General features: G+C 34.8%; 1 protein-coding gene across 1 annotated transcript in view; it reads left to right on the forward strand.

Annotated features, from left to right (window-relative positions):
- dock2 (dedicator of cytokinesis 2) overlaps positions 1-16,677 on the forward strand; it is a 185,008-nt gene extending 168,331 nt beyond the window's left edge. The window contains 16 exon segments of the mRNA XM_079839088.1: positions 2,235-2,345; positions 2,441-2,530; positions 2,628-2,732; positions 2,840-2,981; positions 4,189-4,270; positions 4,401-4,485; positions 7,696-7,782; positions 10,415-10,591; positions 10,673-10,756; positions 10,895-11,032; positions 11,105-11,223; positions 12,127-12,214; positions 12,349-12,447; positions 13,698-13,797; positions 13,938-14,086; positions 15,548-16,677. Of these exon segments, the coding sequence (XP_079695214.1) occupies positions 2,235-2,345; positions 2,441-2,530; positions 2,628-2,732; positions 2,840-2,981; positions 4,189-4,270; positions 4,401-4,485; positions 7,696-7,782; positions 10,415-10,591; positions 10,673-10,756; positions 10,895-11,032; positions 11,105-11,223; positions 12,127-12,214; positions 12,349-12,447; positions 13,698-13,797; positions 13,938-14,086; positions 15,548-15,622 (1,731 nt within the window). The 3' untranslated portion in view covers positions 15,623-16,677.
- Positions 16,678-17,276: the final 599 nt, after the last annotated feature.

A 17,276-nucleotide genomic window follows, 5' to 3' on the forward strand; every position in this document is an offset into this window, starting at 1 on the left:
TGCGGTCAGAATTATTAGCCCCCTTGGTAAACATGAGCAAAGACGGCTGTGAAAATAAATCTGCATTGTTTATCCTTTTGATCTTTCATTCAAAAAATTCACAAAATTCTAACCTTTCATTGAAGTAAAACAATTGAAAGTGGGGGGATATTTTCTCCAAAACACGTTGGACATAATTATTGGCACACTTTTATTAAATACTTTTTCAACATCCTTTTCTTAAGATAACAGCTCTGAGTCGTCTCCTATAATGCCTGATGAGTTTTGAGATCAGAGATCATTCCCTCATACAGAATCTCTCCAGATCCTCAGATTCCCAGCTCTTCTCTTCAGTTCACTCATTTTCTATAGGGTTCAGGTCAGAAGTGGGACGGCCATGGCAGAAGCTTCATTTTGTGCTCAGTGACACACGTGTGTGATAATTTTGATGTTTGTTCTGGATCATTGTCCTGATGGAAGATCCAACCACGGCCCATTATAAGATTTCTAGCAGAAGCAACAGGTTTAGATTCTTTATCTGTTGGTATTTGCTAGAATCCATGAAACAATCTGAACAAGATGTCCAGGACCTCCAGCAAAAAACAATAGGCCCAAACATGATAGATCCAGCGGTTATATTTAACCGCGGCATGGGGTACTTTTTGATCCCTTTTTGCACCAAAGCCATCTGGTGGATTTGCTGAAGCAGGTCCCGTCTGAAGGTCCAGTCGTGTCTGAACACTGAATATTCTGGATTTTTCTTGAAACCCTCCCAAACAACATGTGGTGATGTAGGGGCTGTTTGATCATTTTTTTAGTCTTTCTGACCCCAAGACTCAACTAATCTCTGTGATTCTCCACCTTTGATCCTTTGAGAGTCTTTGTCCACTCAAACTCTCCTCCTCACCGTGCTTTAGGACGATATAGACACACGTCCTCTTCCAGGGCAGATTCATAACATCTTGGGGCCCTATTTTAACGATCTGAGCACATGGTCTGAAACACATGGCGCAGGGGCACGTAGGGCGTGTCCGAATCCACTTTTGCTATTTTAACGACTGAAAAAATGGTCGGCGTGACAGTTGCATGGTACAAAAGGGTTGTACCTAAACTCTTAATGAGCCATAGGTGTGTTTTGGGCATAACGTGCAATAAACCAATCAGAGTCTCATCTCCCATTCCCTTTAAAAGCCAGTTGTGCTCTCACTCTCAACCTGAGGAGTCATTTTAAATACAGGTGTGTATTGCCCCGATTGGTTAAAGAATTAGCCAATTTAATTTGTTATTACTGCAAATAGGTCATTTTGATACATGCAATGACTATCCATTATGACATGTAGGCATTTTTATCTTTATGTGCATAATAATAATCTTTTACATTATAATCCTTTTATTTTTAATATTTGGCATGTTTGTGTGTCCCTGTGTGTGTAACAAGCAGAGTGTACTCGTGTTGTTTACCCGCCTATAGGCGCATATTACTAACATGCCCTTTAAATAACACAAAAAATACTGCGCTGTTGACTTTTGGCCTGGTTTTTGTTGGTCAATGGCTTTGTGTTTCCTCATGTTTATACTCCTGTGGAACAGGAAGTCATGGCTGGACAATTTCATGCTCTTAGTCACCCTAGTGTGCTAAAAAATGTAATTATGAATGGGAATATACTTCAGAGATATTTTACTCATCAAAAATTCTAGGGGTGCCAATAATTGTGGCCAATGTGTTTTGGAGAAAAGCATTTATTTCATAATGTGATTTTCCCCCCTACTTTACATTCTTTTCTTCAATGAAAGGTTAGATATTTGTGCATTTTTTGAATGAAAAAGGATGGTAACACTTTACAATAAGGTTGTATTAGTTAACATTAGTTAATGCATAAGTTAACATGAACTAACCATGAACAACACCTCTGTTCAGCATTAGTTCATCTTTGTTAACGTTAGTTAATAAAAATCCAGCTGTTCATGGTTTGTTCATGTTAGTTCACAGTGCATTAACTAATGTTAGCAAGATTTTAATAATGCATTAGTAAATGTTGAAATTAACATTAACAAAGATTAATAAATGCTTTATAAGTGCAGTTCATTATTAGTTCATGTCAACTAATGTAGTTAACTAATGAACCTTATTGTAAAGTGATAAACAGTGCAGATTTATTTTCAAAGCCATCTTTGCTCATATTTACCAGGGGTGCCAATAATTCTGACCTCAACTGTAAATAAGTGTGACTTGACTTGATGTTGTGTGTTTGCAGTGGTCGGAGGAGCAGTGCGCCCTTCAGCTGGACTACCAGACGCCTCAGTCCCAGCGGCAGCTCAAAGAAACGCTCTACGACACCATCATCAGCTACTTTGATAAGGGCAAGGTCAGCAGGTCATCCACACACTTTACAGTTGGACAGTATAATCTTGAATAAATGTGACTTTTTGGAACTGGATGTTAATGATTTTTGCGTGTCAGATGTGGGAGGAGGCCATCACTCTGTGTAAGGAGTTAGCGGATCAGTATGAGATGGAGGTCTTCGATTACGAGCTTCTCGGACAGAAACTGGTAACACACACTAAATTTCCCATGTTTTAGATGTCAGTCTTACTTCATGTCTCGGCGTTAAAAGCTTCTTAGCACGTTCTCTCTGTTTATTTCACAGAATCAGCAAGCCAAGTTTTACGAGAACATTATGAAGATCCTGCGGCCCAAGCCGGACTACTTCGCTGTGGGATATTACGGATGCGGCTTCCCTCAGTTCCTCAGGGTCCGTGTGTGTTTATTATATTCGGTTTATGGCGAAACTGTCGTAACAGATACTGTATGTAATGTAGTCTAGATTATGATGTGTTTTGTAATATTGAATTTGATCAGAATAAGGTGTTCATTCACCGTGGGAAGGAGTACGAGCGCAGGGAAGATTTCCAGAGTCATTTGATGAGTCAGTTTCCCAGCGCTGTGAGACTCAACATCACCACGATGCCTGGAGACGACATTAAAAACTCAAACATGCAGTGTATCCTTTACATATACTCGGGGGCATATGTATACATTTTTATTGCCTTTTTTATGCACTTTTATATTATTATATTATATTGCTTTTATACTTTAGTATTTTATTAGAAGTATTTATATTAAATTAAATTATTTTATATTATATTAAATTAATATATGACTTTAGTCCTTATAAAATAAAAAATAAAAACATTTTCATATGATTAAAATATAAATGGTCAGTCTGCTCACATACTCTCATTGACATAACATTATGATAAATTTTTTTAAATAAAATATATTGTTTAATAATTATATATATATATATATATATATATATATATATATATATATATATATATTAGCAAATTTTATTTTATCTTTATTTTGTTTTTCATGTATTATATTATAATATACAGTAATTACCATATTACTTAAATTAAAATATGAATTTAGCCTTTAAAAAAATCATATTTTCATGTTTAAAATATAAATAGTCAGTCTGGAAATACACATGCGCTCACAACATTATGATAAAAAATGTTTTAAATAAAATATATTATTTATTAATTTTATATATAATTGTCTTTTATTTTTACTTTTATTTTTATTTTTTCATTTATTATATTGTGTATATATATATTTAAAATATAAATGGTCGGTCTGCTCACATGCTCTCATTAACATAACATTATGATAAATGTTTTTAATAAAATATATTACTTAATAATTATATATATATATATATATATATATATATATATATATATATATATATATATATATATATATATATATATATATATATATATATATATATATATATATATATATTATCTTTATTTATTTAATTTTTTCATGTATTATATTATAAAATATTATATTACTTAAATTAATATATGACTTTAGCATTTAAAAAATCATACTTTCATATGTTTAAAATATAAATGGTCAGTCTGGAAATGCACATGCTCTCATCAACATAACATTATGATTATTTTTTAAATAAAATATATATAATTAATTGTATATATATATATATATATATATATATATATATATATATATATATATATATATATATATATATATATATATACACACACACACACACACACACTTTATTATTATATTACTTATATTAATATAAGACTTTAACCAGTAAAGACCTGTTTTCACATGTTCAAATATAAATGGTCAGTGTGTTGTTCTTATCCGGTCTGGATCAGATATCCAGTGTTTTACGGTCCAACCAGTGCTTGAGATCCCACCACGTCTGAAGAACAAACCAGTCCCAGATCAGATCATCAAGTCAGTCTGCAGCTCACTGACCAATCAGAACATTTAAAACACTGTTCACATTCAATCAGTCTACAGCCATGTCCTGACCTGACATGTGTGGATGTGCTGTGAACTCTCTTTCTCCTCATGTCTTCTGCAGTTTCTACAAGTCAAACTACGTTCAGCGGTTCCAGTATTCCAGACCCGTGAGGAAAGGGAAAGTGGATCCTGATAACGAGTTTGTTGTGAGTCCTGACATATTCATACGTGCATGGATCTCTCATTATAATTATTACACCCTAAAGATGCAATTTCACTGTCTGCATCCGGAGTATGCACAGAAAATATGGCACATTTACACATTTATTTTGGATATGCCTTTTGTTTTTCTGAGCAAGTTGTTTTTCTGTTGTCATTTCTGAGCAAGCATTTAGAAAAAAGTTATTTTAATAATTCTTACTTCATGCACAAAGTTCTAATTGGAATAAATCACATCCACATGGACACTTGCAAAATGCGCAAGTTCAAAGTTCAAAAACTGTTGCGAGTTCTCTTTAGAGAAACAAGCAACGTGGTCTGATAAAATAAGACTAAATTTGTAAATCACGAATTTGTGGTTTTCAGCATGTTATCTGATTTATTGCAGCATAAACACGAATAAAACACACGAAACAAGACTAAATTGCAACTGGCAAAGAAAATCTAATTTCATTAATTATATCCATAACAAAGCTAGTTACAATATTGCACATATACAAGTGGCTACAATCATTGAATAAACCTCTCCAGTGTTATTTTAGTGTTATTTATAAACTAGTGTTGTCATATTAAGTTTAGTTTTTGTAATTTGATTGTATGTGCTTGTCATTTTTACGAGTTTTTTTTTTTTCTTTCTTAAAATATTACTATTTCTATTCTACTTTGGGTTGGTACGCACAGAAATATTCGGATTTATAAAACCGTGCGCACGCACATCCTACGCAGTTTTCCCTTAATAAATCACAATCAATTCTAAATGTAGCGCAGCTTTTGCGGCTTCATGTCACACCCATAGTTGCACATAAATAGTCCGTGAAACGCCCACAAGTTAATATTCATAATTTGCGAAATCATGGCAAATACAGAGAGGAAATCAAAAAAACGTAACTTCACTCGATTTGAAGTAGAAGTTATCGTTGACGAGGTGGAAAAGAGGAGAAAAATATTGTTTGGAGGGCACAGTGTGGGCATTACTAATGCCAAAAAGGCACTTGAGTGGCAAAAGGTTGCAGACGCCGTAAATGCTGTAGCCTCACAACCTCGGACTGTGGCCGAAAAAAAAAGAAGAAATGGTCGGAACTTCAAAGTCGAGGCAAAAAAGCGTCTAGCGCTCCATCGCCAGAGTGTGTCTGCCACGGGTGGGGAAAGGGGACACCGGAGCTGACCCCTCTTGATGAGAGACTGCCGGCAATTATTGGGGAATCCCTATTAATCCCTATCCCTATTATCTACGTGGAAATGGGAAATAGTTCAGTGCAAATATGATTTCTTGCAGCTTTCTGAATGGTTGAGACATACGTCATACGTTATTTTATCGAAAATAAAACAAACTAAAGGCATTTGCATGAATACCATGATTCCGTAGCTGATGAAGACATGCTGACTTTCCCCAGTGGACAATTAATACATCTATCTATCTATTTATTTAAATAGCCTATCTCCCTAATTATCTATCTATCTTTCTATCTAATTGCATCTATATCTGCTCCGCCAGACGGACACATTGACGAGAATATCAGTTTTGTACATTATTTCGTTCTGTTTACCATATTATTTATGAGGATGAATTGCATAACATGCCAATATTATTGCAGAACATATTTAACTTTTTTTTTTTTTTGCATTTCTGTTGTAATTTTCATTTGATTTTGTTTGTTTTACACTGCAGATCGATCAAACGGGTGTTCGTGTAGGCTGTTAATTGTAAGACTTGCTTTGTGAAGTCTTCATGTTATTTATGAGAGGCAGTATTGCCATTTCTTTTACACAACGGTTTCACACACTTTCACGTGTTTCTTCCATCTGCCGACGGTGTCACCATTTCTCATTTCACCTGTTTTTGTGCGTACGCCTGGGTCAGAGCTTGCGTGGAGGACCGCACATTTTCCCGTCAAGTTTGCTTTTTATAAATACCAATTATTGCGTAGAGAGCGGCGTACGCCTTCTTTTGTGCGTACGCAACGTTTATAAATGAGGCCCCTGAACCAGGGAAAATCCCTCAGAGATGCAGTAGTAACACATACAGAACCTCGCAATGAATGACAGGGTGAACAGGCTAGATATAGGCAGAGATCATGAGGAAAATGAGACACAGGTGTAAAGAGTGAGTGCTGATGAGTCTGGCAAAGGATTATGGGTGATGTAGTCTATGATAGAATGACAGTCTGGGTTGGATGCCCTCTGGTGGTGATCAGGGGCACTCACACTGGTGAATCATTACAAGCTTAAACGTTTTTTTTTTTTTGCCAAAGCAACATTTCTCATATTTTTCATCTAATTTATAATGCATTTTATTTCATCTTTATTTCAATTAACAAAAGTGATTTGAATGGTTTTAGCTTTAGTTAACAACGACGCCACTGAATCTCTCACATAAACACTCACACATTTATGAATTATTGAAGTCATGAAGGAGCTGAGAAACACATCACTCTAAAAAATGCTGGATTAAAAACAACCCAAGTTGGTTTGAAAATGGAGAAACGCATTGGTTGCTGGGTAGTTTTATTTAACTCAACTATTGTTTAAAAATTACTATATGGCTGGCTTAAAATTAACCCAAAATATAGGTTAGAAATAAAAAATCAGACACTAGAGGCAACAATTATAATCTAAAGGAATTGATCATTTATAATAAGCAATTTAATAAATGTTTATCATTTAATTATTATTCATTAAATGTATTAGTTCATTTATTAAACGTTATAAATGTTAAATTCCAACATACTTTGGGTTCATTTTAATCAAGGAATACAGTAATTTTTCAACAAAACTTGAGTTAAATGAAACTACCCAGCAGGTTGGGCAAACATTTAACCCAACTGCTGGGTTAAAACAACCCAATCGCTGGGTTTGTCCATTTTCAACTTGGATTGTTTTTAACCCAGCATTTTTTTAGAGTGAAATGAGACACAAAATGTATGGTAATTAAATGACGACGTTATGCAGTGTGCAGTTTGAACAGCAGGTGGAGTCACACTTTACTTTGCTATGGAGCCAAACACCTGCGAGGAATAAACCCTAAAAAACAAGCCACAATTCCCCACACACTGAACTCTTTTTTTTCTGGTCACTTTGAAGAGTCTTTTGTCCCTCACAAACACAATGAAACGCATACACACACACAGTCTGGCTCATTTACTGCGTTCTCTTTAATGACATGTTCCCTGTCTTCTGTCTCTTTTCTCTCTCCTCAGTCTATGTGGATCGAACGCACCACATTCATAACTGCGTATAAACTCCCAGGAATCCTGCGCTGGTTTGAGGCCATTAGCATGACCCACGTGAGTGTCCGTCCCTGACCTGTCAATCAAATACTAGTGTGCTGCATAATGCGCAGTGTATTGTGGGTACTTTTAATAGTATGCAAAACAGCAGTGTTGGGTAAGTTACTCAGTGACTCTTTAATTTAAGGTGACGTAGTTACATTGCACTTGCTCAAATAAGTACTGAGTAATATTAATTAACTACATGTAGGCTACTTACTATAGAGTTACAGTAAGAGTTAGGGTTTGGTTTAGGGTTAGTTACTTGTAATATTACTATAGTAAGTATGTGTAGTAACGTGTAACAACGTCATCTTAAAATAAAGTGTTACCAGTTATTCTAAAAATGTAATGAATTACTAGTTGCTAATTACATCTTCAACAGTGTAATTGGATGACTGTACTAATTACTCTCAAAATAGCATGCAGTTTACAACAATAAACATAAAACAATAGTATGCTACATTGTCACACGACCTCATAATTATATTTAATGCATTGGCATTGAGTTTCATATCAGAAATAAATAGCATTTTTAATTTTTGCATTGCCTGTCTGATCACATAATAAGTCAAGAAAGAGTTAAAGTGTGCATTTACTATAATATCAATTCAAGTGTCAAGTTAATTGTCTTGCATTGTGGGATATAATATTCTGTACAGTGTGCTTTATTTATTTTATGCATACAAAAAATGTGCATAATGTGCACAGATTTCATACTGTAAAAAATAGCTTCAGTATTATGTCAAGACAAGTCAAGTGAGTTTGTACAGTAGATACACATTGTTTCAAAGCAGCTTTACAGAAAATCATGATGTGAATGATTATAGTAATCTTATATATTCATGATTTATAGTCACATTTAGCTGATTAGAGCTGGACGATATTTTTTTTGTGACAATACAATCAATTGAAGCAGTTGAGATTTGCTATTATATTATGTTATATTACATTATATTATATTAATTATATTATATTAATTATATTATATTATATTATATTATATTATATTATATTATATTAATTAAATTAATGACTTTAGCCCTTATTAAACTTTTTTTTAAATCATATTTTCATGTTTAAATATAAATGGTCAGTCTGGAAATACACATGCTCTTATTAACATAATTTTTTTTATAAAACAAATATTTACTAATTTTGTATCTTTTTTTTCACTTATTGTTATTATATTATATTTTCGCTTTTTATTATATTATATTATTGTATATCGGTTTTATACAATGTTATATTAATATAAGACTTTAAACTTTATAAAATTTCTCTTTTTTCATTACCATTATATTTTAGTTTTATTTGATCTTTTAGGGGGTTTTTTTTCACTTATTATATTTTATTATATTATATCATGGCAAGTTGTTTTTTATGTATATAAAAGCTCTATGGATCAATGACAATAAGGTTTTTAAGATAAAAATAATAATAAGCAAAACAGTTTTGCAATGCATTTTTATGTCCAAAGAAATGTATGGTGTTGATTCACATTGGTTTACAGCTTTTAAGACAGTATTAATTCATTATTAAACAATATTTCTGATTTTACCACCCAGAAAATGTCAGGTGGTGTGACCATGTATTAATTTAAAATAATATGTATTTAATGTACTTAGCACTACTGAAAACTTGTAGATATGAATCATTGTAGTGTCTAAAATGCATATCACATGGTAAATAATCCTTTCCATTTCTTTATGTATTGCCCTTTTAGCCCAATTCATATAAACGGGCACTTTTCTATGTGTTGAAACACCCAATTTTCCATAAGGAGTTTTTATGTTTTATTTTTGACTGTAAAAATTATTTGTATACATTTACGGTTTACAGTTATATTTCTTACTTCATTTTGCAATTGCAGTGGGGATTGATACTTTTAAATGTAAATTTGCTGGTCGCACCACCTGACATTTCAAACTCAATTCAAATCTAACAGGCATTAACTTGGACACCTGTACAAATATTTGACCATATGCTCAAGGTTATACCTACATTTTTTTTTAAATCAAATACACATTTTTATAATAACACATTTCCTGTGGTCATACCACCTGACATTATAAGTTGAATCAACCTCATCATTACTCAAAAATGTCAAATTATCTAATATTTATTGGGACTAACATTGTTACTGCATCAAAGGGGTCCTCTGGGGTCTTCTGTGTGATGTCATATGCTGTCACATGTCAACAAGTCGGTTGCTCTCCCTGACATTTGGAAAAGTAAATTTTTCGGACAAAGGATTTAGGATTAAGTAATAGAATAGTTTTGAAATGGGACTGATACACTATTTTCCCTAATTTAACGGAATTTAACGTAAAATCATGCCACACTATTTAAAAATGAACCTTTTTATTGCAGTTTTGTTTTCTGCTTGTATGTTCGGACGGTCGCACCACCTGACATTTTTGGTCTTTCAAGCACCACAAGTCAAAAAGTCAATTGAATAAAAAAAAAATGAAAAGGGTTTCTTATAAAGGAAATATTGTAGATCAATTTGATATATGACATGTATTTATTCAAATCCTTTTTAGGAAAAAAATGAATTCGGACACAAAAAACACATGTCATGTCATTGACCCCTATACCAATAAACTTGAATTTCTGATATAATAATGTGTTTTTATTTCTCTGTCAGACGACAGTGAGTCCGCTGGAGAACGCCATCGAGACGATGGGACAAACGAATGAGAAAATCCTCACCATGATCAACCAGTACCAGTGTGACGACGCTTTACAAATAAACCCCCTCTCCATGCTGCTCAACGGCATCGTGGATCCCGCCGTCATGGGCGGCTTCGCCAAATACGAGAAGGTCAGAGAGAGACACAGTGAGTGTGTGTGAGAAGACAGAAACTATGAGAGCGGTTCTTGATCCGTGTGTGTCTTTGTCCAGGCGTTCTTCACGGAGGAATACACACAGGAGCATCCTGATGACAGAGACAAACTCATGAGACTCAAAGACCTCATCGCATGGCAGGTCAGCAACATTGTGTTTCTCTTTTGCTTTGTTTTCCTGTTGTGTTGTGAATTGGCTTGATGTTGGAAACTTGTCCAGTCATGTTGGGTTAGGAGGACAGACGGATAACCTATTTAAACTCCCGTTTGACTCGCGTAGATCCCGCTGTTGGGCAGAGGAATCGGTCTGCATGGAAAAAGAGTGACCGATGACCTTCGGCCTTTCCACGAGCGCATGGAGGACTGCTTCAAACAGCTGAGGAAGAAGGTGGAGAAGGAGTACGGAGTGAGAGAGCTGGTAAGGACAAGGATTTGGAAGGATGAGTGTCAGAAAGAGTTTTCTGGATTTTATATTCTTCCTCTTTTCTAGCCGGATATGGATGAGAGAAGGTCCACTCGCCCGCGCTCTATGCTTCGCTCAGTCCGACAATCTATCTGCTCATTGGCTGGATCTGAATGCCTAACGCCCACTAAGACACACCCAGACAGGTGACCACGCCCACAAACACGTGTATAGAGTAACTTACTATGAGCATCACAACAGTTTATATATTAATATGCAGATTTTCAGGGTCAAACGTTTTTGACATTTTTATAGAAAATATAATTATTAATTTTATATTTATAAATGTATTAATCTGACGACTACTCAAAATGTATTTGTTTATATGGTTTATATTGTACTTTTATCAGACACACCTTCAAATAATTCCAGCGTGTGAAGCATATTTCATATTTTTTATAAAAAAATATTGTTTTGTAATATTTATATTTCAAGAATTTATATTAATATTTGTTATTTATATATTGTTTCATTATAATTGGTTTACATTTTAAATGTTACATTATTTTACATTTAATAGAAAATATTACTTTCATTTTTATATTATTTAGTTGTATTAATATTTGTTTTAAATGTTTATTTTAATAATTGTAATAAAATAGCTTTATTTATAATCGTTTTATTTCTGAGATAAATTAATTGATAAATTAATTATATAAAAAAAAATATTTGTAATAATTTGTTCAGTAGTTTATCCATTAATATGGGTATGCAAAGACTTTCTGGATGCAAAGTGTCTTTTTATAGAATATATATATATATATATATATATATATATATATATATATATATATATATATATATATATATATATATATATATATATATATATATATATATATATATATATATATATATACATACATATGTGTGTGTGTGTGTGTGTGTTATTAATATATAGTTTTATTTGTTTTAATAATATTTGTAATATATCTGAGATGATGGTAAATTATGCATGTGATGTGAGGTGGTCATGTGACAGCAATGTAACATGACACTGTCTGAAATGTTTCTGCTATTCCAACTATAATCTCTCTCTCTTCCTGTAGCTTGGACAGTGGCATTCCTCTGTCTCCGCCCATCCCTCGCTCCAGTGGAAGCATCAGTGTGATGGATGAGAGTGGTGTTGAAGTGGAGGTGAGGATGATGAAGATATTCTTTAATTCCACCGGAATTGCTTCGACCAATCACAAGATCCAAATCAGAAAAAGGACCAATGATTGCGCCTCTCCGGAATGACATCATCATGCTCATTCTTTCTGTCCTTCCAGGTGAAACTGAGGAAATCCAAGAAGAAGAAGAAAACCGGTCGTGGCAGTATGATCTTCATCAGCGAGGAGAAAGAGCGGAGCAGCACCCTCGACAAACGGGTGAGAGAAAGAGAGAGGAAATACAAAACAGACGTGCGATTTCTGGATGCAGGGAAACAAAGGCATAAATAAATGAAGAAATGATAGATGAATAAGTGCAGAAAAAGTAACTGCATTTAAAGCTGCAATATGTAAAATGTTTTCAGTAAAGCATCCAAAAACCACTAGGCCAGTGTTATATATTTTGTTCAGTTGAGTACTGAATATATCCCAAATGTCTCCAACTATTTGTAAATCGTGAGAAATTGCTATTTTACCCGAGGAACCGGGACATGTGAGGGAGTCGCCTGTCGATGACATCATATCTGCGTTCCCCTCAGTTTCCGGTTTTATTTTGCAGAAACACTTTACTCTCACTGCAGTGTGAACAAGTGTCACAGCAGCCGCCGAGCGAACAAACAGAGTAACGTCATCACATCATCAACACACTCATATGTGTCTAATATGATAAACAGAGCTGCGTTACCTCATACTCATGATCGGAAAAGCGGAAGTGGCGCCGGCGACTGTGTCATAATAAAAGTCCTGCTGCTCTTCTTATAAACAATCGCTCCAGCGGTTCCTCAGCTCCACAAGACTCAGTCCTGCTCTGCTTCACTACAGTAACGTTAATAATCGCATCCATCAACATGATTTCTGCCCGAGTCCTATCACGATTCTTTAACCGGCTGTGAGGTGAAGACCACATGTTCCAAGATTCAGCGCTCAAACGTGCCGTCATCAAACTACGCCTTTGTTTTGAACAGGCGACCTCTAGTGGACGGAAAAGTTGCATAGTGCACCTTTAAGAAAAAATTCAGAAGTAAATGTCAGAATAAATCATAAAATGTATTAAATTATTTGAGAAGTGAATAAATTGGTAGTTGACACAAAAATTGTATTTAAAATGTTACTAATACTTTTTTTTAATAATTAGAATGCATGCAGCGTTAATGAGCTACACGTTACATGGAATTATTTATCACACCACAGGACCAATTATGATGAGTAATAAAGGAAAAAGTGGTGATAGTAAAACTTGAAATAAATGATGAGCAGTTAGAGCAGCTAAAACACACACTTAAACCAAACATCTTACTGAAATAAAGATTTATTGTATTAATTTATTCAGTATAATAACCCCCTTTTACACCCTTTGGCTAACTGATTAATTTATTGAATATTTTTGCAGGTGTTTGTGTTTTTATTTCATAGTGATGGTGATGATATTATTATGGTAGATGTGATCTTCACTCTCTGTCTCTCTCTAGCTTTCCAAGAAGCAGGAATTCCGCAGCGACACGAACCTGTCAGAGCCGAGCGAGAGCGGCAGCGGCCTCGTCAACTCCAGATCTCTGCCCACTATTACAGGTACAACACACACACAGCTGTCTGGTTTCTATCATGGAGGTCGCTCAGATTCACTTCTGTTGTTCTGAACTTTGGGGGAGGGGAGACATTTGTCCACAGTTCCACAGATTGACTTCTCATTCCACTCGTCCTGTCCTCAGGTCTGTCTCTGTCAGTAGCCAATGGGAGTGAGGAGGCGGAGTCGGCGCGGTCCAAGCGTGACAGCAAGAGCGTGTCTGTGTGTCTGCCGTCTGACCGCACAAGTGACCGTCGCTCCAAAGGAGTCATAAACCTGCTCTTTAAGACCAAGGTAACACACACAACAGTGCTTTGACAAGCCACAAACACTGAGGCCCATCCACATGAACACAGGTATTTTCAAAACCGCATCTTTTTCTATGTGCTTTGGCCGTTCGTCCACACGCAAACGCAGGATCCGGTCACTGAAACCAAACTTTTTTGAAAACTCATGCCAGGGTGAAAATTTTTAGAAACTCCGGTTGCAGTGTTGTCATGTGGACAGGGATTTTGGCTTGTTGCGTCAGAATCGGAACCGGCAATAACCTTGATTGGCCAACATGGCTTTACGGTTAGGGTTATATTGCCACTTGTTGGTTTGGCATGTGTTTTGCGTTTTCATGTGGACGAAAAACGTCACGACGGCAAACAACGTCCAATAGGAAAATTCAACTGCAGTAGCCACCAGTCAACCTTAAGAGGGCAGCACTCAGACGGTTTTACACCATATATTATAGAATTAAAACACTTTATACCCAAATGTCAAAACATTAACTCGAATCAATGAACAGTCCCAGTCTTGCAGATCATTAACTAAAAAAAGTTATTTTAGGGTTTAGTTACCCTTTAAAGGGTTACTTCAGCAATTTAGCATTTAGCATTGTATCAGTAGAAACCCGGTAGTATATTCGAATTATGGTACTTTGCCCCCTCATGTCCCCCTGAGACCAGAGACTTATGCAGTTTATTTCTGGAAAAAAAAATCCTCTGATGACCCAAATATCGTCATTTTGCGTCATCGGAGGATTTTTTGGCCAGAGGCTAACGACTACAGCCAGTAGTAGGAGCTAGTTCCGCATGTTTTCAACCCGCCCACAGGGGAGAGATCTCACTCACAGAATGTAAATGCGCACGGCCGGTCGGCTCGGGCATTCATAATGGAGCGGTGCGGAGAAAAGTGAGTGTTTCAACTTTTCAAAGAATTCCTATGAAAGTTAAGCTTCCATATGCGATCTGAAAACGCGCCAGAGACGTTTGAGACGTGACTTTCGTTCGGCTCACTCACACTTTATTGAAAAGACACGTTCAGTTTTTAATTGTAGTGTCTGTTCTCTAACTGAACGAAATTATTTTATTACTATGAAAATCAAAACGACGGTGGGGGCGGTGCCGCGGTGGGCAAGTGATAACCAGTGGCCGTGGCTTTGGGAGTGGTAGGGCAGCGAAGCAAGTGCATTCTGGGAGTTGTTGTCTTTCGTCCACATGAGACAAAAATACATTTTATGTCTTTTCTCAGTCTAGAAGGCACCAAATTCAAAAATAATTTCACATTTCTATTACACAAATTACCCAGTTTAAATACACATATGTGTGTGTGTGTGTGTGTGTGTGTGTGTGTGTGTGTGTGTGTGTGTGTGTGTGTGTGTGTGTGTGTGTGTGTGTGTGTGTGTGTGTGTGTGTGTGTGTGTGTGTGTGTGTGTGTGTGTGTGTGTGTGTGTGTGTGTGTGTGTGTGTGTGTGTGTGTGTGTTTCAGCACCAAAGCTCCAAAGCTGATGAAGCAAAACCATCTTCTGAATCGTCTACTGATGCATCCAGTCATCGTTTTTGAGCCATTTGTCTCTCGATGTTCTTTCCATATTTGCTTCTGTTTTGACTGTTTTAACTATGAAGACAAGTGGGTGATTCTATAATTGCAGGTACATTTGGTGTCCAAAGTCATTGTTTCCTGCTTTTTTCAAATGGTTATATTTTTTATTATTTTAATAATATGTTACTCATTGTCATGGATCACAAGATGTTACAGACCATAACAATATAATATTTTCTGTAAAAAGTGTCTTATATAGCTGAAAATCATGTCCGAATTAGTCCATCATGTGTCATTGTGTAATCAAAATACTTTATTTTACTTTTTATTTTGGTAATATTTCATTTATTTTATTTATAAAATCCCTACATAGTAATTTTCCTAACTCTACAACATTAAATTGTTTAAAAATAACTTTTATCTTATAAAAATGTGTGTCCATAAATCTTGCGTCAACTCTGTTTACCGTACCATACTTTGCCTTTAAATTGGTGGAATTATCTCCCTCAACTACACAGGAAATGATGTCACTTCCCCTCACTGATAAGACGCTGTAAAATGTCAAAATTGTAAACACAATATCCAAAGGAAAACAGAATGTATCACAATTTGTTTAAATGTCCGTTCATTACTGTCATGTGCTCTTAGCATTTATGCTAGTTTTTGGCTAAAAAGTTTAAAATTGTCAATCCTGTTACCGTCAAACTGTAACAGAGTTGACAAACAATACTATAAAGAAATAACTTTTTTGTTAAAAGTAAAAAAAAAGAAAGAAGTAACTTAAGCCTATTCAAATGTAATGTTTTCAATAAGATACTGGAAAGAATTTATTTTAGTGAACAGTTTTTAACTTTTTTAAATGCAAAATGGATCTCCAATTATAGAATCACTCAAATACTAATAAAGAGCTTCCTCCTGTTTCATCTGAAACTGATACAAAACGAGCTCTGATTTCATTGAATGTGTTTGAAAGAAACTTTAATGAAATGAAGTCATGGTTTGCCTGAACTTATAAATGTGCCTTCAATGATCTGCTGTGCTGTCAGCAATAAACTTATTTTGGGAATCATATCCTGAATATGTTTCATTATTACTATTATGGGCAATATTGGTCACGTTTTAATTTAACAACTGTAATGTTCAAGTTTGATAAAAGCTAAAGCAGAAAGCTTCTATTTTACATATTGTCTTCTATACTGATATATAAATGATCATATATACATTGCAGTTTTCCTTATTTCTTCAAGATAGAAACTTTTCATTTGTTCTTCCATTCCTGAAGGCAAAACCATATTTTAATGTTAAAAGAATCAACAGCAAAATTGTTTTTGTAAAACTAATGATGAGGTAGATATGAATAATGTGGAAGATTTTAATAGATTTCTGTTTATCATCATTTACAAGCTATACATGCAAAATATGAAACCTGTTCTTGTTTCACATGCATTTAATCTGGTCATTTTTTCTTCAATGCTTTGTATTTATATTCGTCAAACCTCTTCGTCTCATCTACAGCTCAAATATAGCCAATATTGGCTTCTCTAATTTGGTTTCATGTTTATTTTAGAAGCAAATAAAAAGTGCGTATAGATGTTGCATGGACAAGTTGATGAGAATATGTATTGATGACACTGCAGAATTAAATGTGCACCCGACTCTCCTGTTTCCACCAAAA

The sequence above is a fragment of the Gobio gobio genome (genome assembly GCF_949357685.1).
Source record: "Gobio gobio genome assembly, chromosome: 16".
Classification (NCBI taxonomy): domain Eukaryota; kingdom Metazoa; phylum Chordata; class Actinopteri; order Cypriniformes; family Gobionidae; genus Gobio; species Gobio gobio.